Here is a 22,310-nt window from a genome sequence, read left to right as displayed (position 1 = left end):
AGGTATCTCCGTCGATAACCCCTTCGACTTACAGCCCGTATGAGCTAGGCATTATCTAAGAATAATGGCATGCAGTGGTTAACAAACATTGGTTCCAAATGCTGAATCCGTCACTCAGCCTTCCTCTCATTGGTTCAACTAACTTTAATATCCGACGTGGTTCGGCACCAGAAGGCCCCACTCCGACCGGATATTCAACGTTCTTCCTTGTGCATCTTGGCGTTATTTAACTTGCCAGGAAGTAAAACCTATCAGTAATAATACAACATTATATCTATGAGTCTAAGAAGGATTTAAACTCAAGATCTGTAGCTTTCCATCTAGATAGGCGTGGCATAAGCTTATAGTATCAAAGGAATATGTTTGGTCCCGAATCTTTTGTAGACCTCATGTATTATTTAGGACTGTATGATATCTGTAAGTAGGTAGTGAAGAGCAAGTATGAATCTATATACACAAAGCAATGCACCATAGACCCATCTGCCTCTCCTCGCATTAGTAACATTATGTATATCATTCTGAACACGCTTCAAGATGATCTTTTGAAGACGCCAACCCTTATCCTAAGTATAAATTACCCTTGCCAAATGCATGTAAACTTTCCTGAATAGCCAAGTTATTGGTATATATTCTTCCCCAAATTAGTTCCGAAACTAACCATCTATACCCATCATCATCATCATAAACCGTTGCTTAACACTTCAAGATCCTAGTGGCCACGATGACAGTATTCCTGGTCTTAGGCCATGTTGTCAACCTTCACGACGGGTATCTGACGCCGTGTTGCCTTCTTGCTCACAGTATAAACAAGGTCTTGGCCCCAAAGCTGGCAAATCAAAGCTTGAGCACTGGGTATGGTGCCATATAGAGGAGCGACAACGGGAATCGCAAAGTAGTCATACCAGTTGTTTTTGAGAGATCGTCGGGAAAAGTCCATCCCGTTGGCCAGTCCAGCCTTGACCATCTCCCTCTCCCGGCTGGCGACTCCCGTCTGGTGAAAACTTTCGTATAGAGACACGTAGACTCCAATTTGAAAGAAACCGTAAATGCGAACAAGATTACACCAGCTAAAAATCCAAGCCAGGTTTCGTGGGTCCTCATTGCCTTCTGTGAGCTTGACATAAAGTGCCGAAGAAAGTACCAGAATAGCCATATGAACGGGAAGAAAGTGAGCTTCGAAAAGGCGGTGCAGCATATAGAAAACATTTTCCCAGTGTGGATGTTGGACAGCTTCCCTGTGGATGCTTGAGAAGATACCGTTGTCATAGGTCTGTCCGCTGTGCTCATCGCCTGGGAAGCTTTCGGGAATGGCAAGATGATCGGCATCTGAGATGGTGTAGTGAAGGGGTTGATAGGAACGACAAGTTTGCTTGCGATCTTGCCATAGCTGAACCAGTTTACGAAGCGCAAAGCCAGTATCAAGAGCACCCCACATGTGACGCAGAGCCTGTTTATAACGCGCGCGAGTGTCTTTCAGTAGCCCGCCACCTCCCGTGACGTTACTTTGGCTGACAGGGCTATAGATGACTCGACTGGTTAAGTTACCATTGAGGGCAAAAAAACACTTGATATACATATGCAGGTCTTCACCGATGGCTTCGCTGCCACAATCCCATCCGCCAACCCGGTCAATCAAATCCAGAGGAAGAGAATAAACGGATGTAGGCGGAGAAATAGAGGAGCCAGGGTACAAGCCAGACATACCAGCGGCGCCCCAGAGTATATCAGCAACACGGACAAGAGATGGAACACAATGCGCGTTCCTGTCGAAAATAATAGGAGCCGAGTAGATGGTAGTCAATGCGGTTTCAGAATAGGATAAGTGCATATTTGTCAGAAGTGTAAAGTAGTTCGATGAAAGATGGCTATCGGCTAGAGAATCCACGACAGTCAGTAATGAGCGGGCGAGGATGAAGGATTGGTTTCCAAATAGGCGTACCATCAATACCGGTGATTATCACGTTCTTCCTCACGGCTGCTGAGTACCTCTCGCTCAGCTTGCGAGCAGCCCATGCGAGATTGCTGCCTTTGCCAGCGGCCTCACCAGGGATTTCTGATGGGTGAAGTGTGAAGTCAAGGAATCTGAACTTCTTCGCAAATTCCTGTATCAGTCCAAGAGCCTTCGTTTCGGCGCTACTCTCTCTGTGTTCCATTCCAAGAAAGACCTAGTGAGAAATATCAGTGAGCGACTTTAATAGACGAGTCTGGCATGTTTATTGGATACTGGTACAGGGTTACGCCTCGACTTTTAAGAATAGAAAAATCTTACATCATATGAATAATGAGCCTGAGGATGGGATGCCAGAACGTCGAGGGTCTCTCTGAGCGTATCAACCTCTTCCTTGTAGTTTGGAATGATGATGACATGGACGACGTTGTCACAAGCCCCTGGCACACCGTCCGTATAGTATTCAGGATCGTAATCGCCGGCTTCACTGGTAGTGGAGGAAGACGGACTGTTTGGACTGGATATGAGAGTCTCGGAGCTCGATACTGAAGTATAGGAGTCCCGACGTGAAGCGAGTTTCTTCAGATCAAGTAATGAATCGCTACGCGCTGCTCTTTTCATGGATTGGGTGAGAGTCCAGATAGTCCAGCAGGCTCGGAGGGGGAAAATGCAAACCAGTATATGAACAAAAAGGCAGTAATATGCGAAGACGTAGCTCCAAACACCAGCACCTATAGCAGAATCGGTAGGGTATTGGGAGGCAGGCTGCTTGCCTTCATATCGGTATTGTTCAAGAGAGGCATCGTGGTATATGACCCAATAGCAGAGAGCACTTAGTGCAATCATACTTAATCCCCCTGCGCGTTGCGCAAACCATGTGAACAAAGACATGTCTTGTAAGATCAAAAAATAAGGTTTCTTGGATATTTGAAGCTGCGATGTGGTTCAAGAGAGCCCGAGCAGCCCAGAGGCGGTTGGCTCAAGTACGATGAGAAAATGCAAAGCAAGGATAGGTTGCATAGACCAGGTCGACCAGAGCAAGAAGCTGTTAACTGGAAAGCAGCAAGATAGGAGAGAAAGGCAAAGTGGGCGGGATGACGTTGAAAATGCATGTGTAAGTGCGAGGCTACGGAGAGATATTCGACCTGATAGATTTGAGGTAGGCTAGGCAAAGTAAACCATGCCCACCCGATTTCACAAAGCGAAAATTAACATGAAATCTAAAAGGAGCTAGCTCTGAGAGACCAGAGAACAAAAAACATGGGAATGGCCATGATGGTCAAGTCAAGGGCACAAGGCAAAGGATATTCGCCAGCCTCCAGATCTAAAGATATGGTTACCAACCCTTATGGCACGCGCCATCTTCTAGCTTTTCTGATTCGGCCAGAAGAACAAGATAACATCTTCTTGAAGCTCCACGACCCATGTGCCGAAATATGGGGTGGGCAACATGGGACATGTTACCTTGAGGCTTGATCGCCATGCGGCTTGCGAACTAACCACCAACTAGATACCAGGCAACTTAACTAGCAGTATCTCGAGGCATCTCTCGGGTTGAAACTGGGGGTGATAGCGGTCAACATGGTTGCTTTAGTCCAATACTAAGCTAATGAGACTTAGCAAACAAGCTCATTAACTATACTTCTGCTAAGCATTAATGAATCATGGCAAGTGGATCCAAATCGGACCCTAGACTTTGGCTCAGGATTATCTTTAGCCACTCACAAGCGAACAAATGCCCATGACATAATGAAGATACCATACTTCCTGTTCCCAATCACCGTGATGCAGATACTGAAGTCATGGACCTCAAAGGCTCCAAGCCAGAGATATCTTCGGTGCTGAGATGTATTGCACTCAGTCGTTTTCGACCATGTAGACTCATATGATTCAAGCCACCCATGAAGCTCAATGACCGACTTCAACATCTCAAACCCAGGTATTTGACGTTAACACGGAGCAAGCACTGGGATCAGAAATGACATTATTTAGAAAGTGCGACACTTCTGGATCCAGAGTACCTGGCAAGTTCTCGTCTCTGATCCATGTACTTGTTCATTCATCTCTATGCGGTTTCATGGCAAAGCTCTGCCCGAAATCCAAAGACTCTCTGTTGACACGAATCAAAACCTGATCTGCACGCAAGGGCTCAGGTTACTGTGGCCAGATGAGAGTCCTGCTGCTTCTCACCAACCCAAAGTTGACCGTCGTAAGGTCTAGTTGCTCTTGGTCGGTGTCATGGCGATATGTATACCCCAGGACAAGATTTGGCACCCTCGATTTGTCTCAGAAACCACATACTGTGTCAGTTCTACATCGAAGACCGCTGATAGGCTTGGGCTTCGATTGTTGCTTGCTCAAGATCTCAATGGAAACTGAGATGAAGAGTGACGGGCTTGATGCAAGACGCTTCGCCCTTTGGTTGATGCCTGTCCGACAACGTTGATATGCAGCAGTTTTGACTGGCTCGAGGCTGTGTCCACGAGGCTCGCTCAACTTTCTAGTGGTTGTGTGACCATTGTAACATTCCCTTGGTCTTGAATGATAGCCTGAGAAACCCGTGTCAATCGCAAGCCGTAACCACAACACGCGCCGTTACCAGTGGTTGAGGATGCCGCCAGATACCTATGGGTCCAAGTCCGGTCACGGGTAGGAGTTCGACCACGGCTGGTGATTGTGGTTTGAAGATCTACCCGAGTGGTTTGTGATCCATTGGTTGTAGCAGGCATCCAATTCGACGAACTTGTTAGTCGACGTGGTTGTGCAGGGTCTCGCTGATGTTGCATGACCATCATTGGCCCACGGGGTTAAGTGATTGGATCCCTTGCATTTTCGGAAGCCCACCCATGTGAATTTTCGGATAGCCAGAAGCTAGCTTAGACCTCTATCCTAAATGACAAAAAACTTAGGTAAATTTAGTATAACTTAGTATATGTTTAGTGGACCTTATATTAGGTATGTTTGGCACCTTACTTTGACGTCCAAGGTGTCTTGTTCCCTGGGCTCCTACTCAACTGAGATGAGACATAAGGCATAGTTTGCTTGTGGTATGAAGGGAAAGTGAACATTAAGTTCTGTATCGGTGTAGGATCAAAATCGCAGTCGTGGTGCTGTTGTTTTTGTTGTTCTAATCAAGTTGGCTATCAATTCTGAGACATATGTCGCGCTTGTAGCAAACGCAGGTCAGAGCGGCCATATCACACTTGGATACTGAAAACAGTCTTCGCTTGAACCTGTAACTGAAAGACCAAGGGTTCCCATAAAAGAATGAAGCATGCCAACTGCCCAGTAGCCCTTTTCGCGAAAAACAGAACCCTCGGACTAACGCAGGTCGAGATTCGATGGGAATACTTGCCGATTTTTGCCGACTTCTCTTTCAATGGGTATCTTATGTTTAGGAAGTCTTATAACGTTGCTCTTCGTGGTAAAGCCTTCCCTTGCGGTTCGTTCAGTTCCATAAACGCCGTACGCCAGCCTGTAATCCTGCAGGTGATTTCGATTAAGTTTGCAACCTGAGCTTCAATATCCAACACTCACGCGTTTCCCCTAACGTCGTGATGTCAGTTCAAGACTGGCTCAGAAGCGTATACTCGGCGAAAACCACCATAAGGTAGTTCTGCATGTCCTCCAAGAAAGTCGTTATTTAGGGTGCCTTTTCAAACAGCTTCTGAATCGGTTTGGCAGCCTAGAAAAAGGTTAGGACAAAAGCCAGATCGTGATTAGGACAACCGGCATCAAGAAACTTACATCAATGAATTTTTCCAAATCATTATCCAAGTTGGCAAGGTCATCCTTCCTTCTTTTGTTGTCCGCAATCAGCTTCTGCTTTCGCTTAAGCAGCTCCTGTCGCTGTTGCTCCAGAGCTTCACGCTCAGACCGTTCGTGATCTATGCGCGCAACCATCAATGTATTCTCGTCGTCATTCTCGTGTTCGGGGTGTTGGGCAAGGAATTCCTCGACAGGGATAAGAGGCAATTGTTGGTATTTGTGGCTATGATTTGTTAATGAAGCACTGAACTCGACCCCCAGCTGCAGCTGGAGTCAGTGTAAAAGGGCTTACTCGTATGATTCGCATGCGGTAATCTCTCCTTGGAGGTGTCGTTGTTCGTAATACAGATTCTGAAGCTGGAGATGCAGGCGGTCGACTTCTTGACGCGACTCGGCAGTCTGGGACTTGGTCTCACGGGCGGAGAAACAGACGTTTCGGTGCAGTCCTTTCAGATGCGCCATGGTTGTGAAAAGGAGTTTTTGCTGCTTGGCGATTTCAGCTTGCGCTTCTGCTGATGGAGGTCCTTCGCTGCACGATTGTTCACCCAGACTGAGGAGTGCGCCAGCCTGGTCGCGTGCCTGGTCTGAAATCTGCAAGACTGCGCAAAGCCTTGGGTCGGTAATAATTTTATCGATCGCCATGTTCTGTATCCGTGGGTCGTACTTTTTGATGCGAAAGATGTAAGTGCAAGGTGTGGAGAAGAATAGCTGGATGAATTCGAGGAGTCACGAACTCGACCCGCTAACGGAAAGGTGGGGCTGGGTTTCATGAACATGATCTACCGTGCTGCGTGGGCTAGGTACCTACCCAAAAAGATAGGCAACCTTACTTGCTTTTAAGAGAACGGCCTATTTCGCACAGCAAACCCTTTACGCGAATATTCTCCTAAAAGCAGTCTGAGTATAGAGACATCCCTTGTCTGCATGGCCTCTATGTGTCCTGGTTCAAAATACACATTGGTGACGTAGTTCTTGATTAGCTCCCTTCTCTAAAAATCACCAGTATGCCGGTCTTATCACATGAAAAGGGCGATTGCAGCCGCCCCGTCACCTACCTAAGTAGCTTTGGGTTGCAGAAAAATGCGAAATTGGGATGTCTTCCAAATGACGAGTCCCCGTGGCGCAAGAAAACTTCTGACATCAAGGTGCCAAAAATATTTAGTCTAAGGTCTACTAAATCTATACCAAGTTATGCTAAGTTTACCTAAAGCTTTTTGTCACTTAGGATAGAGGTCCTAAGTTTTATTGCCTCCTCTTGCGAGTTCATGTTATTCTAGCCAACCTTAAGCTTAGGATATGTTGATCATAGATCTCTGATCTTGTCAATTAACCTCTCAGTCATATCTTCAGTCAATACTCACTCATCCACTGACTCTCTTTGTCGATTCGTTTGAGTGCCTACTGCTTATTGGATATAAGCCAGTATTTTCTCTCTCACCTGCTTGCTCAATGGATTGTCGTCTTTTTTGGCCCCTGTCGCAAACCAAGTGACTTTCCAGGATTGACTTCAGCGGTTGCACCGTTCCTCGGCGGCGTGACAATACAGTTACGCTCAGACATAGTCTCAATTTGCATTCATGTCGGGGATCATAGTTAGGATTGATTCTGAGACTAATAAGCAGGCCATTGACAGTGCTACGTTAATGCAAAACAAATGACTCTTCTGGCTTCTGTCGGCTATGGGATCACCAGAACAGCTGATATGGATGGGATCCATGAGAGGCCTTGGAACCAAGAACAACGACTGCTGGGTTGTGAAAGAAACTTGGCGCCGGACTGCCTTAATAATCGAAATATTTCAAGACTTGTTAACCACTATCCTGCTACCTTTAACATCAACCTCTACGTACTCCGTCGTCCAGGAACAAAGACCAAACGAGAGCGACACCTCAATGCAAGTGGTCGGAGGGTGCATCGGAGGTGTTTTCAAAGTTGGCACCCTATTGGTTCGAGAATGCGTCTTTCTTGCGCAATCAAAGTCCATAAGCGGGCCGTGGCGGGCTGAGTTACCGAGCTATCTATCTCGTGAAAGTGTCAGGGGCTGTATCGACGGAAAGGATGATCATATGCGCTCATCAAGGAATCCGGATGTCCCTCTAAATACCCTTCGGAGTCGTGGATACTTTGCTGGTCATGGAAAGGGACCGAACTTGTCTCCCGATTCTACCGGTATGCCATGTCTTTGCCTTGTTTAAACGACCTAATCGTTTTTCAAGTGGCGTTCGTTAGTAACCCAACAAGGACGCCAAGACCGCCCCTGGTACCATCATTTCAGCTACTGGGATTGTTCCAGTCCTTTTTTCTTTGATTTGACTGCCCAATTTCTCAACCTCTCATTCATCATGCGGTCTCGCTCTGTTCATTCCTTCTCCCTCTGACCCTTCTTTGCTTGTATTTTCATATCCCCACGAACTATACTCTCCTTTAAGTCTTCATATTCCCAACATCACATCATTTCCCCATTTCCAAGCCTTGGCTGCTTCTTTACACGCAGATCCTTATCCAACTCAGCAAGAATAGGAACAGGACAGGACTATTTCCGCCAACCAGACTCGGCAATCGTTGTCCCCGCGTGTAAAATACCCGCAGGGTCCGCAAGGGTGCTTCTCTTTGCTGCGCCCAACTTGTTACGAGACTCCTAATCATTCAATAATAACCAATTGTGCTCTTCATTTTTTGCTCGTGGTCTCGACAAAGCCTCACGTTAGCCAAGTCGCACAGAAGTTCGAACGACACCATCCACCGTTTACCAGCATCACCAGATGCAGAGAGTTTAACTCGTCGCCACCATCGTTGCAGCGTCACAGCGCTTGCCGGTTCAGCTTAGCCCAATTGTCGCGGCATAATCACCAGAATATTCGTCTCAAGTCGCAGCTGCCATCATGTCAGACGTTACCACCGCCATCACAACAGCCTGTGCCTATAAGGCTCGGGACGGGGATAATATAGCAAGTACATCCGGATCCGACATTCGACCTGACGTCGAACCCCGAAGACGACGACACTCCTTCTTCATTCCCAGGAGACGATCCATTGTTGGCCATATCATGGATGGCGAAGAGGGTCTTCTTCTCAAAGTCGACCTTTTCCTCTCGGAACTCGAGCGTCGGCTTGATTTTATTGAGAACTATGTTGATTTGAGTAAGGACTCCAGCATCTCCCGTACCTTCTCTACACTTCAGGCTGTTCGTTCGAGATGTTCCCACGCTTCTGAGGAAGTCCTTGGTGCAGGACGACGCCGTTTACATATTATGGTCGATACTCTAGAGGCAAGATATAAGGAGACCTTAGAGGCCGCCGAGTCGCTGAATGAGAAGGCTCACGTTGGAGTCGATTTACTTGAAAACATGCTCTCTGATTTCGAAACTAGAGCCTACAAATTGCGTGAGCAGGGCTTCGCAAACGCCGCCAACGCTGCCGAGGCTTTCATGGATGAGGGACGCCGAGTTGCCAACGAAGGAATCGAGCGTGCCATTCAAGCCGCTCTTTCACTGGAGGAGCACATTCAACAAGCTATCGTTCTGGCCAAGGAAGGGCGCCTCCTCTCCTACGATGACCTCCCCTCACCTTGGCGAAACAACCCTCACATCCACAAGGGTTACCGTTTCACTGAATCCAAACTCGAATGCGTACGCTCAGCCTTTAATCTTTCCAATGAGCTAGTCAACATCTGGTCCCATGCACTGGGTCTTATTTTGGTCCTCGCGATCGCGCTCTATTTCTACCCAAATACTGCCAACTTTACACTCAGTACTAAGTCCGATGTGTTCGTCGCGGGCGTTTTTTTTGTTATGGCTTGCCTCACTTTGGTTTGCTCAACGGTTTGGCACACTATGAATGCTGTTGCAGATGTCGATGCCATTTCAATATTTGCCTGCGTGGACTATACCGGCATTTCTCTGTTGATTGCTGCCTCAATCATGACGACTGAATACACAGCCTTCTACTGCGACCCTGTCAGTCGATACGTCTATATGGGCTTAACAGCTTTCCTCGGAATTGGAGGCGTCATTCTCCCGTGGCATCCTCGCTTTAATGGTGCTGACATGGCATGGGCGCGAGTCGCTTTTTTTGTTGGCCTTGCCTTGACCGGGTTTATGCCTATGGTTCAGCTTGGGTGGACTCACGGACTCGACTTCGTGTACAACTTCTACTCGCCAATCTCCAAGTCGATGCTCGTGTACTTTACGGGCGCAGTTGTTTACGCCAGTAAGATCCCCGAAAGGTGGTTTCCTGGCTGCTTTGACTATGTTGGTGGAAGCCATAACCTCTGGCATGCCGCAGTTCTCGGAGGCATCCTCTTCCATTACTCGGCCATGCAAACCTTCTTTGCCAACGCCTTCCACCGAGCAGAAGCTGGCTGCCCTTCATACTAAATCATTAGGGGGTGCTGGATGGGCCTTCACTGACCAACCCAGAACGGGCCAACAAGTTTCTCAGCCCCCTTGAAGCGTGTCAAATGTTTGGCTGATTCTGTTAAGTCTTGCTCGGCTTGGCCCGCGCCGTTTGGATCTTGCTATGGTTAGTTGCATGCCCTACTAGAGTTGATCTTAGCGTGACCCCTATGGCAAGACTCTAATCAAGTACCTATGCGTGCCTTGGGTGCAACATGAGTCCAATGGCACTGCCTATACGAGGGGTATTGCGCCGGAGACTTGGGTTGAAACAACTTAGCAATCCTGTTAAGACGTGTCGTTCGTCCATGATACGAAAACTTCCCAACCATGGCAGGCATACTTGAGTGGTGATAGACAAAAGCTATACACTCAGATCTTCTTGATGAAGCTAGAAGCTTGAATGTCGTCTGATGAAAAGCATATGCATGTAAGCCGGCGCTGAGTTTGATTGGTAAAGGGTCGAATATGACCCAACAGGCATGCGTGGACGATGCAGTAAGTTCGCAATATGATACGAGTCACATGTAAATAGATAATAGATAACCAATCGTATATTCATTCATTCATCCTAGAGCATCCGTCTCTGTCGGAACCCTCTAGTACCCGTTGAAACCCGCTCAAGCTCATATCGAGCATCATTAAAGTACCATCCATCGTCCCATCATAACGCGTTTCAATAATCATAAAAAAACATAAACCAAAACCCACTTTTGGGTACAATGCCCTTTCCCGCTTGCCGGTTGTTTACAATTGAGTTTGGCAATATCGGCCAGGATTAGAGTGTTTGTTGCGAGACCCTGAAACATCTTTATAGGCCGCTGGATAACGGACGAGTGGTTCGAAATAAACTTTCCATCTGCGTGGCAGTATGCACGTCAGTTTATGAGTTTCGCGACCAGACCCCTGCTCAGTCATGTTGTGCCCCTGTATCACCCGGAGTGGTCACAGCGCTTGTAAGTCAATCCAGAAATACAAAGGATGCCCCATATTTAAAGAGCGTGAGAAACGATCTCAGCATAAACATCGTCGGGTATCTTCTTGATAATGCCAATGGTGACGGATTTGACGAGATCAGCGTTAAGCTGGGGGAAGGATCTTAAGACCTTATTTGGGCTATTTGGAAATCAGCAATTATTTGAGTCAGGCTTTCGCATAATCCTTACCTGGGTGACTGAAGAATTTGAGTCCGCATAATTGTAAGCTGCGCGACAATGCAGACGATATTAAGATGAGGACCATAGGCGAACAAGAAGTCCCAAAGCCGTAAAACCTCAGGAAGCGGTGGTGTACATGCACACAGCGTCAAAACGGAAGGGAAAGCATAGATCTCAGCCGAAAGACCCTTCGCAGTAAGGTACATGCTTAGTTTGGGATCAACAATGGCAAGGACCTTATCAACCAGAGCAAGGCCACGATGAACGCCGTCCATGGCACCGCGAATATACCCCGGGCATTCTCGAGTCAACAGGGAGTGGAACGCAACGAATGCTTCCGCTTCGCTGCGAGCTGCGTAAAGAAATGGTGCTGCCAGAACGTTCATACCCTGAACGTAGGTGCCGGGTTCTAGAGTCGCAGCGCCTGCGCCGGATTCAGAACCCTCGGTCGTAAGTGTTAAGGCCCGCGCGCGACTGCGAGCAGTTGGTGATGACGTGCTTGTGCCTGACTGAGAACGACCGGAGACGCTACTACCGCCAGGGAGTGAAGCTCGGCTGCTACTAGGGCGGCTTTGGCGTTGTTCCTCACGCGCATCGTGTAACTTCCATGCAATGGCGTTAAGTAAACGAATCAGACTAGCCTCGCTGACACGGCGACGGAAGAGAGGGTCGGTCGTAAGTGTGCGGAAAGTGTCGTTGCGGATCTTGGAGTAAGCCGGAGAGGCTCCTCGGTGGATGAGGGCGAGGTAGTCATCGGTCGACAGGATAGGAGCGTCCAGGAGGACGAGCCAGACGTATATTCTCAATGTTGACTACCCAAGACCGCTGTTAGTACATCATGCTGGGAGCACCTGAACAGTCCTCTTACCATGCCATCCTCAGCACTCTTGACACCTTCATCAATAACCTTCCACCGTGCGCTCTCCAAAGCGCCCAAGAAATCACCATCCGTTGGGCCTTCGCGGATAATCTGATGAAGAGGCAGATGGCCATGCGAGAATACGGGTTTCTTACTCCCAGCACGCTTGCTGGCTGTGACAACATTCATCTGGTGAATAAGTGGCGGGGTGGCATCGCTATTAGCGCGCCCGCGCTGAGGTGAGCGATTGATATTCTGGGAGAAGCTGGGTGTGCCTGAAGCAGCAGGAGGCGCTTGTGACGGTCTTGTAGGTGAAGCATTGCGCTGGGTGTCGCGGTGGCGCTGCTGAGAGATGAGTGAGGGCGTGCCTTGCTCGCGTGCGCGGGCTCCAAGAGTGTGCGCGGATTGAAGTCGTCGAAGGGCGCGATGAGTCCGCGGCGATGGCGGGGCCTGGAGTTGTGTGGTAACTGGGGCGGGGAGTGAGGGGATCGCCGATTTGATGCTAGAATTGGAGTTCGAAGGCGGCTCCATGGTTGCGATGCTTGAGGAGAGTTTGTCAAACCACGACGATAGGGGTAGGCATGGGTGTTAAACGACAATATATGCGAGAAAGAGCCAGATAACCGAATTGATGGGGATACTAATTAGGGCTGATGACGCTGAGAACGGGCTTTAGTCGTTCGGAGCGCAGTATTCCATTAGCGGGGAGGCTGGAGGCTGAGTTGAAGTGTGAAAGGGACGTGATGTGGATGCAGGGACAATGATGAATCGTGTTGGTTTCGCGTTCTTCAATTAACCTCTACACTAAGTAAGACCTATTGAAACCTATCTTGCTCAGGCTGACCACTACCACCAATTGTTCTTATAGCAGATCCTCTCAACATTCAGTCGACACATTGTTATTAATTCGATAACTCGCGAAGGCTGTTTGGCCCCTTACTTTGGATGTCTTGGTGTTTGCCTGCCCACGACATTGAGGAATGCACATCATTTATCAAGAGGTTGGGTTTCAGGTGTGCTATTTTGAGGTCGGTTCGGAGCTGGATGGACCGATTCGCCGACTTATCAAACACCTATAGGCGGATGTTCATGCAAGCAAGTATTGGATTAGTAGGTTAGTAGTTAGATACCACCTTTAGCAGGCAGTGAAATATTGAACGTACCTAGTCATCTAGGCATCCATATGTTGGTTGTTATATTTTTTTTTCCAGATTGCAATAAACTCCGGAAATTGAAGAAAGACAATATTTAGGTAATTCACATAAACTACTTCTAAGTAAAAAATCTCAAAGTTTGATAACCTCAGACTTCTTGGTCTGTTTCCTGCTTTTTCAATAGCACGACCTCAGGTTCTCTTTCCTTTTACTATGTTAGTTGTACCTTAGTTATTAGTGCTCGCCAATTGAGAAGATATCTTGAAAGCCTATGGTATTGGAGACCTGGGTAGGAAGGTAGTTGTGGAAGTAGGTAGCAATAATCCCTGCAACTTGTTAAACTTGGCTTATAAGCCATATGGCAAGAAAACTTAGGAGCTCTCTTCTAAAGTGATAAGAAGATTTAGGTAGATATAGGTAAGTTTAGGATATATTTAGTAGAACTTTTAATTAGTAAACATCAGCACCGTACTCAGGTTTAGGTCTGAAGTATTCTTGCTCTATTACCTACCTTAGGTATCACGTCAACGAGAAACTGTCATTGCCATATGCTCATCTATCATCTCGAAAATTTGCTGACTATTATCGCAAATCTCGGGATATCGCTAATCATGTCACATTCTTGGTTTTCTGACTTGGGACTACAGGATCTCAGACGTGGGGTTTGATACGCTTATTTTCCTGATCTTGTTACGCTATTGCCATGAAGGGAAAAGTGGCGATTGCGACATCGAAAAACACCCATTTTTATATCATGCTGAATGTTCACAAGCTGACCAAGCGCCACACGACTTTGTCATTTATTCAGAAAAAGATGGAGAAGCCGCTGAATAGAAGCCATGACAACAGTGTTCATCCTGCCCCTCCATATCTCCTCTCCACACAATGCCGATTACCGATGGCTCGGGGACCACTAGTTTCTCCGGGCTCATCATGAGTTTTACCACTCTTTAAATACAAGATTGAAGCTCTTGCCACACCATAGCGCTGGTCTTCTTCGATTTATGGCCTCCTTACTTTGCCTTTTGAAGAACTAAGGTTACACAGTTATCCCAGCTAAAACGCATTGTCAGATTCCCGTTTTACTGTCTTCCAATTTTGAGAACTCATCTCATATCCCACGTTGCAACCTCCAACGACTATGTCGCCTTACACCCCACGATATTCGTCATCGGCCTGAACTAAGACCCCAGACCACAAGATCAAAGATCAACACATTTGCTATTATCCTATTTGCAAGAAGAACAGTCCTAAGCCAGCTACTGTCTACCTTACCCCTTCTTGAACAGCTCAGACCTCCACGCCTCTATATGAAATCGGTTAGCTACAGCTGGTCCGGTGATCACTGCTTTACTTCAGAGCAGGTTTCCCATCATTAGGATCAGAGCTGACAGACACATACGAGCGATGGTTCTGCCTGAGTTAGCGACCGTTTTATTTTGAAAAGAAGCTAAAGGGTGAGGTCATCCTTGGTTACCGTAGTCTGGATCTTCTTCTCAAAGGAAATAGTTTTTGACATCAACCGATACACATGATGCTAGGCCACACAAACCCGTTGGGCAGGGGGGTGGCTAACATTCTGGGCATCAAACTCGAAGACCAAAACCAAGACCTACAAGCTGAGATACCAAGCAGTTCATCCATTTTTTCAGAACAAAGACACAATTCATTCTACGAAACTGAACCCACATCGTCGGAATGGATTAAAGAACAGGTCCCGTCGAAGGAGGAGGTTGTTGCATATGCAGCTTCATTATTCCCGTTCGCTACTTGGATCAGCCACTACAACCTGCAATGGTTTGCGGGTGATTTGGTCGCTGGTATCACCATAGGTGCTGTAGTTGTTCCACAAGGCATGGCCTATGCTATTCTCGCAAACCTGGAACCCCAGTTTGGTCTCTACTCGTCTTTTATAGGGGCCTTGATCTACTGGATATTCGGTACCTCAAAGGATATATCTATTGGTCCCGTTGCAGTTCTTTCGACCGTCGTTGGGAATGTTGTTCAGGATGTCCAAGATTCGGGACAAAACGTCCCGGCCCATATTGTTGCGTCAGCGTTATCAGTCATCGCAGGCTTCATTGTCCTCATTATTGGGCTACTCAGATGCGGATGGATAGTTGACCTCATTTCCATTACCTCTCTCTCAGCTTTTATGACGGGCTCCGCCATCACAATTTGCGTCGGCCAACTACCAGCGCTTCTCGGTCTGCCAGGATTTTCGAACCGAGACCCTCCATACAAAGTCCTTGCAAATACGATCGAACATCTCGGAGAGGCTGGTTACGATGCTATCGTCGGAGTCTCAGCCCTATCGATTTTGTACCTTATCCGTCAAGGTTTCACCGCTGCGGCAGAACGATATCCGAAACATAAAAGACTATTGTTCTTCACCAACACAATGCGTACGGTTTTTGTTATTTTAGTGTATACAGTAATGAGCTGGGTCCTCAACATGCATAGAAGAGACGATCCCCTATTTAAGGTTCTAGGGGCAATCCCAAAAGGTATATCTCAGCACAATCCATCTATTTGAGTCAAAAAGCTAACAGCGTAAAAGGATTCCAGAATATTGGGGTTCCGAAGCTAACAACGGAGCTCATTTCGGACTTTGTTCCATATCTCCCAGCTACCGTCATCGTCTTGCTTGTTGAGCATATGGCGATTTCCAAGTCGTTTGGGCGCGTCAACAACTACACCATCGATCCATCTCAAGAAATGGTTGCCATTGGGATGGCTAACCTTGTTGGGCCATTCCTTGGGGCATATCCAGCTACAGGCTCATTCAGTCGTACTGCGATTCAGTCGAAAGCTGGCGTACGAACCCCCGCTGCTGGGATAATCACTGGACTGGTGGTTTTACTTGCAACGTACCTATTGACCGCTGTCTTCTTTTACATACCAAGTGCCGCTCTTGCGGCTGTCATCATTCACGCTGTAGGAGATCTCGTCACACCTCCCAACACCATTTACCAGTTCTGGAGAGTTTCACCTATCGAGGTTTTCATCTTCTTCACTGGTGTCACCGTTAGTGTCTTCGCTCAAATAGAAGATGGGCTATATGCTACCGTCCTCCTTTCAGGAGCTGTGTTTATCTATCGTATCCTCAAGGCCAAAGGCAGGTTTCTTGGCAAAGTAAAAGTTCATTCGGTCATTGGCGACCATGTTATTGGTGATGATCACCGAAAAGTTGTTGGAGAGTACGGCACAATCGAGGATTCTGATGTTTCTGCAAGAAATGTTTTTCTCCCCCTTGGTCATGGCGATGGCTCGAACCCCGAAGTTGAAGTTGATCATCCATATCCCGGAATTTTCATCTACCGCTTCTCTGAAGGCTTCAATTACCCCAATGCCAACTCCTCTCTGGACTATCTGACCGACTTCATTCAGTCCAACACGCAACGCAGCAGTCCCGAAGCTTTTGAACGACCAGGCGACAGACCGTGGAATAACCCAGGGCCGAGGAAATCTGCAAAACGTCCTGTTAATTCAGATCCAGACTCTGCACTTCCGACACTGAAGGCGGTCATTTTGGATTTCAGTTCTGTCAACAACGTCGACATCACCTCGATTCAACGACTGATCGATATTCGTAATCAGCTCGATTCATATGCCTCTCCTGACGGTGTAGATTGGCATTTTGCTTGCATAAATAACCGATGGTCCAAGAGAGCATTGGTGTCAGCAGGGTTTGGAGTCCCATACAAACCCAACGAAGGCACAGCACATCGAAGATGGAAATCAATTTTCAGCGTAGCGGAAATCGGAGGCAAGGACTCTGCTGCAGCAATCGCTCAGGAGACAGACCTCCACGAACTGACACCAAAACATACGGATAACACAGACGAAGAGCCCTTGATTGGAGGATTTTCCTCGGTAAAATACTATGGCTCAATGTCATCAGGAGACCTCGAGAAGCAGAAGCGGAGAGGTGCTGTTGTTCATGGCCTGGACAAACCATTATTTCATGTAGACTTGACAAGCGCGTTACAAAACGCAATAACCAATGTGGAAGAGAGGACGATATCAAGAGAAACAGCGCACGATTAACAGCTGGATGGAGTACGGGTAGACTTGCGATTTTGCTGACGTTTCGGCGCACAACATGAAGGGGAAGCATTTAGCGAGCGATCATTTTCACTATGTTTACCTAGAACAGTATTTCGTAACGAGACCATGAGATGTTCTGTCGATTTACTATTTCCTTATGCTAAACCCCATCATACTGATAATATTGCCTCCGGATTGGAATCGTCTCTTACAACATGGTCACAGCGTCTCAATGCTGATCGTCAATCGCTCTGGTTATGCTAGACCCATACCTATTCAAAGACGTTGTTTTATACAATGAGTCGTCCAATGTAATCTTCGGCTTGCAGAATTCAAGCACCGTGGAAGCTTTCAGCAATTTCTTGTCACAAACCACTATAGCCAGGCCAGTGACGACATGATTATTGTCTCACGATCGACGATCTTTGGCTTAAGGGATAGGGTCGCCATCTTGTAATACCACTGAGGTTTCCAAAGACCTCTTACATCAGGTTTCAAATATAAATTATCCTTAACTAGAGAGCCGACAGGTTTGGCTTTAAAATGTCCTACGTTATCTGAGTATTCTTTTCACTTCAGATTATACCTCTACATGATCTGCATCCCCTAGTCACTAGTGTATTGAATCCATGTTAGTGGCCAGGAGCGGCAGCTAGTGCTTATTATTAGCATCCATATGCTAATTGGGGCTTCAGGGAGCAAGAAGGCTTCCAGTAAGTAATAAAGGTGCCAGCCCAAATAACTAATCTAAAGACCTACTAACGCTAGGCAAGGTACTACTAAACTTGTTTAAGTCTATCCTAAACTTACCTAAGCTTTTTTCACTTATAGTAGGTGTATGTCCTAAGTTTTCTTACCTCCCTTAGCTGAGGTACCTGCAACTGGTAGGTACCTAAGGTTGGCACATTCTTGAGTGAAAGCTCTTATTTTGCGGAATCGAAGCTCCTTTTGTAGGACGACCACATGTGGAGAACTCTTCCTATTCCTTTTTTTACCCGTCTTTGCTTGAGGGCAGCGTACACGCACTCACCCTTGTTGACTCGGTGAGACTGTTTCATGGCTGAGTCTTCTCACCCAGGTGAGGGTCGTGGTCATGTTCGTTGGGGGCGCATAGAAGAGCATTACCTGGTGTGTATAACAGCTATTTCACTATCGGTACTTGACTCACAACCAGCAGGATCCTCCGCGGCCTCGCAGGCGAGAGATCAGGTATCCCGCTAGGCGAAGTACATTTGAGAGAGTCGATGTTCCTACTGATGGGGCTCGTGTTCCTAACGATACTAGACGGGTAGCCAGGACGTCTTCTCGACGGTCTACAGATGACGTTCCGGTACAGACCTACACTGAGTGGGAAACCTTTACTGAGCTCCCAATCCAGGCTTCAGCTACACCTGATGGAGACTATACTGAGTCTCCGCGCCCGATTGAAACTTATGGCGAGGATGAAGAAGAAAGCCCTAGACAGAGACAATTCTCTTATGACAGAGGCGATTACGGCCGTCGTTACAGAAGTCGGTCAAGATCACCCATAAACCCACGCTATAAAATCCCAGGACGTGAGGGATATCTTTCTCGTGATGCTCTCTCGCGCACTGCAGGATATAACAGTGACTGGTATTCTAGAACAAGGGGCGGGAGCCTTTCAAGCAACGAGTATGATCCTTACGATAAGTTTGATTTCTCATCCCGGGCCCAGTCGATCATAGATTCCTCGAAAGCAGACGATTCTGAAGTCGAATCTCCTGAGTCTGAAGAGACAACCATTGTTATGGAGCGTTCCAACCTCATGAAGGACGAGACAGTATCTAATTCACGCTCTCAGATGACACTTGTTCATTCTTCGGCTTATACTGGGAGTGCTGAAATGGGTGGTTCTCATGCAGCAGTCTTAAATCTTGTTCATGATCCTAAAGGACAGAAAAATTCTCTATTCCGCTGGCTGTAAGCTTCTTCAACTATTGAGGGGGAGAAACTGTAGTTGTACTGACTTTGAACAGCCACGTTCCACAGGACGTGATGAACTTTGAAGATTTCTGGGTAAGCCAGCTTCTTCATGTGCACACGCTTTCAAGCTGACGATTCGTATCAGGTTGAGATTAGCCGGATCTCCGGATTGACAGAGCTGGAAAAGAAGGCCGTAACGAGGCTTCGTGCTGATGTCAAAAAGACCTGTGTGAAGTCTAGGACCAATCCTAAAGGTGCCAAGGTTGGATACTTGGACCCGAAATACATCGAGGTACCATTGAAACCACTAAAAGCCGAGGCAATGTCGTCCGGTTCAGTGACTGGCTCAGCACGGTGGATTTGTATTCCCTTCTTCTCACTCGAGCAGTACTCTGGTCTACTCGCAGCTGCCAGCGCATCTCTTTTTCCAGCTCAGACCTTGCTGCAAGTCCAGTACTCCCGAAACACTGTGGCAAGGGACATGGAGCAAGCGGTGGTTCAGCTGGGAACTGCAGAACGCGGAGAGTGTTTCCATATATCTCAACTGTGGTGCCTTGTCATTGATAACAGTAACGACTCCTTCACCGATACAATAGGAAACTCACTGACGATAAAAAAAAAAGGCTTAATAGTAACATGTGGGACGATGACTAGAGACGATTTGCTCGGCCAAGGGCTTGAGATTAAAGAACGCCCATCTCGTGCTGTAGTCAATGAACGCAAAGGGCGAATATTGGTGGCATACGGCGATTCGGTTGTTTGGTCGTTTGATGCCGATGAGTGCCGGACGTGGTTTGTAAGTCAAGCTTCCTCGTCCAATTACAGATCTGACACTTTACACCAGGGATTCCTGTCTAAGTTCCAAGCATTCTGGCCTAAAGTTCCAGAGTTCTGGCACAAGGATCAAGCCGTCACAGCATACACATGGCCCAGAATACTCAAATTGGCCTCGGCCGTCAAGGCGATGTCACTTAAGATCACCATGAAGCTAGGTTCCCTGCCTGACCCTCCCCCACGAGCCATTCTACGGCCAGATCCTCAAGTTCTCCCAAGTACGCATGGTGGAAAGGGTAAACCCGGGACACAGGAATTTGCTCATATGCTGGCCTTGGCGACAGGGGACTCCAGAGGTCCTCAAATCCAGGGGACTGGTTTCAAGCTCCTTGAAGCTCAGCTGGATGCGGCTGAGACTTTTTTAACATGTGATACAACCTATACGGATCGGAAGGCATATAAGACCTGCAAAGAAGCCACGAGAAAGGAGTGCTATGACTATCTAGTCGAGTTATCTGGTCGAATCGAGGAAGTTGAGAGTGATTCTTTACGACGTGCATACGAGGAAAAGGTGGATGTCTTCAACGCTGCCGATATTGTTTACAGCTTCTTTTTACCCACAAATTTCCAAGGCCCCATGGTCGGAAAGTTCTGGGGCGCGGTCAGATCCATAACTGAGGTAGGTGATAGGCAGAGATTCTCTATAGTGGGCGTGCTAACCCCAACATGAAGGTAACAATGCTAGATGGTAGGCCGGTTTCTGACATCGCCGGTAGCCTCCGGGTCTCTCTCAGAGACTTGACGCGAAATCTCCTCGCCCTCCAAAATCTCGTCATGTATTCATCCGATCAAGAGCGAGCTGAAGTTGAAATGCCGCCCGAGTTCTCCAAAGCATGGCTTTACATCACCATGGCCATAGTCTATGGCTCCAATGACGACCCTAAGTGGGATGATCGGATGAGGAGGGCCGAAGAGCTCATCGGTACGGGTTCCAAAAAGCTGGCGCAAGGATTCGGTGACAACAATTTGCTAGAAAAGGCTATTGTATTGCCGCTTGAAGTGCTTTCACTCATCACAATGGGCCTGTTGCAAGATCAGGTCGGCAAATCTGATGACATATGCGATACTTACTCTCAGTATCTTGACTCTCTAGTATGTTTCGATACAGATAACGCCATAACCCGGGTCGGCTATTAACATGCTTAGGATCATGCAATCACGTCGAAACCCTCCGACAGGTCCTTTCAACATCAGCTCGATCTAGTACAACAAGAGCTCGTGGCCGTCAAGCGAACACTCTGGAAGCAAAAGTCGCTTATCTATCGACTACGAAAGTCACTCACCGCTATTGATACAGAAGACATTGTCGTGAGTCAGATTGAGCATGAAATCGTGTTGAAAGAGGCAGAGAAGCAGTACAGCAACAAACGGCACTACTCGGAGGCCTTGCCGCCGCCTCACTCACAACGTCAGGATGAGGACTATAATCGAATTGTCCCTGTTTCTTATGCTCAGGAGGTTACAACTGCGAACGACTATATGGGACTGGATGATGACTTCCTGTTCGATTTGGCTTCATCTTCAAAACTGTCTCCTACAGATGCGGGAGGTTTACGCGGTCTCTTCTTCCTCGAATGCTCACGTCTCATCGAGCAACGCGAGTTTGAGTTTCGACGCTTCAGCGATTTTTCTAAAGACCTCGAGCGGGCGATTGCATATAAGATGGACTTCACAAGAGACCGACAGGAGCGCGCTATCTATGCCTTCACCCTTGTTACTATCATTTTCTTGCCCATCAGCGCGGTTTCGAGTATATTTGGCATGAACACGACTGATGTCCGCGATATGAACTACTCACAGTGGTTGTATTGGGTGGTTGCTATACCAGTGACGGTTCTCGTCATTGTCCTAGGACTCTGGTTCATGGGAGAGTTAGGAAACCTGGCTCGATGGTTATTTGGGCGACCAGGAAAGGGGATCTACGGCGAGCCGACAGTCATATCACAAACAGTCGAACCGGCATATTGGGCGGCTCCTCCAACCACGCAGCTAGCTGCCCAACCGGCAGAGTATTCATCGCCACCATATGAGTCGAGGCGTAGAAGGGTTCAGGCTCAAGCAAATTACCCTGCACGCCAGAGTCGCATTTATCGATCACGATAGGTGACCTGGAGGCGAATAGTTAGCGCACATGGGGAGAAGTGCTCAGTTGAGGGTTGCTTCATAAATATTGTAACTTTGTCCTGGGATGTGTTAAGATGT

General features: G+C 47.5%; 6 protein-coding genes across 9 annotated transcripts; 3 read left to right on the top strand and 3 right to left on the bottom strand.

Moving 5' to 3' along the window:
- Window positions 1-739: 739 nt before the first annotated feature.
- FOXG_00327 (uncharacterized protein) lies at window positions 740-2,839 on the bottom strand (the record flags this gene model as incomplete). Its single annotated transcript, XM_018376591.1, has 3 exons — window positions 740-1,872; window positions 1,940-2,165; window positions 2,270-2,839. The coding sequence occupies 3 exons, from the start codon at window positions 2,837-2,839 to the stop codon at window positions 740-742; spliced, it is 1,929 nt and encodes a 642-aa protein (XP_018232193.1).
- A 673-nt stretch (window positions 2,840-3,512) lies between these two features.
- On the bottom strand, window positions 3,513-6,426 carry FOXG_00326 (uncharacterized protein). 2 transcript variants are annotated; one of them, XM_018376590.1, is made up of 4 exons: window positions 6,009-6,426; window positions 5,696-5,939; window positions 4,922-5,633; window positions 3,513-4,852 (listed from the first exon to the last, which is right to left on the bottom strand). In XM_018376590.1, the coding sequence occupies exons 1-3, from the start codon at window positions 6,356-6,358 to the stop codon at window positions 5,592-5,594; spliced, it is 636 nt and encodes a 211-aa protein (XP_018232192.1). In that variant the 5' UTR covers window positions 6,359-6,426; the 3' UTR covers window positions 3,513-4,852; window positions 4,922-5,591. The 2 variants fall into 2 exon arrangements, with proteins under 2 accessions (XP_018232192.1, XP_018232191.1); XM_018376589.1 differs by having other exon boundaries at window positions 3,513-5,633.
- Window positions 6,427-7,762: 1,336 nt separating this feature from the next.
- Window positions 7,763-10,733, top strand: FOXG_00325 (uncharacterized protein). The gene has a single exon (XM_018376588.1). It carries the CDS (start codon window positions 8,599-8,601, stop codon window positions 10,090-10,092), a length of 1,494 nt encoding a protein of 497 aa, XP_018232190.1. The 5' UTR covers window positions 7,763-8,598; the 3' UTR covers window positions 10,093-10,733.
- FOXG_00324 (uncharacterized protein) lies at window positions 7,841-12,935 on the bottom strand. The gene is made up of 3 exons (XM_018376587.1): window positions 12,136-12,935; window positions 11,277-12,079; window positions 7,841-11,226 (listed from the first exon to the last, which is right to left on the bottom strand). Exons 1-3 carry the CDS (start codon window positions 12,655-12,657, stop codon window positions 11,103-11,105), a joined length of 1,449 nt encoding a protein of 482 aa, XP_018232189.1. The 5' UTR covers window positions 12,658-12,935; the 3' UTR covers window positions 7,841-11,102.
- Window positions 12,936-14,239: 1,304 nt separating this feature from the next.
- Window positions 14,240-17,536, top strand: FOXG_00323 (SulP family sulfate permease). 2 transcript variants are annotated; one of them, XM_018376586.1, is made up of 3 exons: window positions 14,248-14,737; window positions 14,790-15,787; window positions 15,841-17,536. In XM_018376586.1, the coding sequence occupies exons 2-3, from the start codon at window positions 14,812-14,814 to the stop codon at window positions 17,328-17,330; spliced, it is 2,466 nt and encodes an 821-aa protein (XP_018232188.1). In that variant the 5' UTR covers window positions 14,248-14,737; window positions 14,790-14,811; the 3' UTR covers window positions 17,331-17,536. The 2 variants fall into 2 exon arrangements, with proteins under 2 accessions (XP_018232187.1, XP_018232188.1); XM_018376585.1 differs by having other exon boundaries at window positions 14,240-15,787.
- A 593-nt stretch (window positions 17,537-18,129) lies between these two features.
- On the top strand, window positions 18,130-22,308 carry FOXG_17859 (uncharacterized protein). Of its 2 annotated transcripts, XM_018397863.1 has the most exons (9): window positions 18,360-18,458; window positions 18,508-18,660; window positions 18,709-19,271; window positions 19,328-19,367; window positions 19,420-19,843; window positions 19,898-20,070; window positions 20,119-20,727; window positions 20,781-21,200; window positions 21,255-22,308. In XM_018397863.1, the coding sequence occupies exons 1-9, from the start codon at window positions 18,387-18,389 to the stop codon at window positions 22,209-22,211; spliced, it is 3,411 nt and encodes a 1,136-aa protein (XP_018232186.1). In that variant the 5' UTR covers window positions 18,360-18,386; the 3' UTR covers window positions 22,212-22,308. The 2 variants fall into 2 exon arrangements, with proteins under 2 accessions (XP_018232185.1, XP_018232186.1); XM_018397862.1 differs by having other exon boundaries at window positions 18,130-18,458; window positions 18,508-19,271.
- Window positions 22,309-22,310: the final 2 nt, after the last annotated feature.

This window comes from Fusarium oxysporum, chromosome 1 (genome assembly GCF_000149955.1).
Source record: "Fusarium oxysporum f. sp. lycopersici 4287 chromosome 1, whole genome shotgun sequence".
NCBI lineage: Eukaryota > Fungi > Ascomycota > Sordariomycetes > Hypocreales > Nectriaceae > Fusarium > Fusarium oxysporum.
The sequence above is the reverse complement of the archived record's forward strand: the minus strand, read 5'-3'. Positions and strand labels throughout refer to the sequence as shown.

Coding starts and splice junctions, on each gene's coding strand:
- FOXG_00323 (XM_018376585.1), top strand. CDS start 14,812: ATGATGCTAGGCCACACAAACCCGTTGGGCAGGGGGGTGGCTAACATT. Junction 15,788..15,840: donor TCTAGGGGCAATCCCAAAAG/GTATATCTCAGC, acceptor ACAGCGTAAAAG/GATTCCAGAATATTGGGGTT.
- FOXG_00324 (XM_018376587.1), bottom strand. CDS start 12,657: ATGGAGCCGCCTTCGAACTCCAATTCTAGCATCAAATCGGCGATCCCC. Junction 12,080..12,135: donor AGAGTGCTGAGGATGGCATG/GTAAGAGGACTG, acceptor GGTCTTGGGTAG/TCAACATTGAGAATATACGT. Junction 11,227..11,276: donor CAAATTCTTCAGTCACCCAG/GTAAGGATTATG, acceptor ATTTCCAAATAG/CCCAAATAAGGTCTTAAGAT.
- FOXG_00325 (XM_018376588.1), top strand. CDS start 8,599: ATGTCAGACGTTACCACCGCCATCACAACAGCCTGTGCCTATAAGGCT.
- FOXG_17859 (XM_018397862.1), top strand. CDS start 18,387: ATGGCTGAGTCTTCTCACCCAGGTGAGGGTCGTGGTCATGTTCGTTGG. Junction 18,459..18,507: donor GCATAGAAGAGCATTACCTG/GTGTGTATAACA, acceptor CACAACCAGCAG/GATCCTCCGCGGCCTCGCAG. Junction 21,201..21,254: donor CTCAGTATCTTGACTCTCTA/GTATGTTTCGAT, acceptor TAACATGCTTAG/GATCATGCAATCACGTCGAA.
- FOXG_00326 (XM_018376589.1), bottom strand. CDS start 6,358: ATGGCGATCGATAAAATTATTACCGACCCAAGGCTTTGCGCAGTCTTG. Junction 5,940..6,008: donor ACCGCATGCGAATCATACGA/GTAAGCCCTTTT, acceptor AACAAATCATAG/CCACAAATACCAACAATTGC. Junction 5,634..5,695: donor ATTTGGAAAAATTCATTGAT/GTAAGTTTCTTG, acceptor ACCTTTTTCTAG/GCTGCCAAACCGATTCAGAA.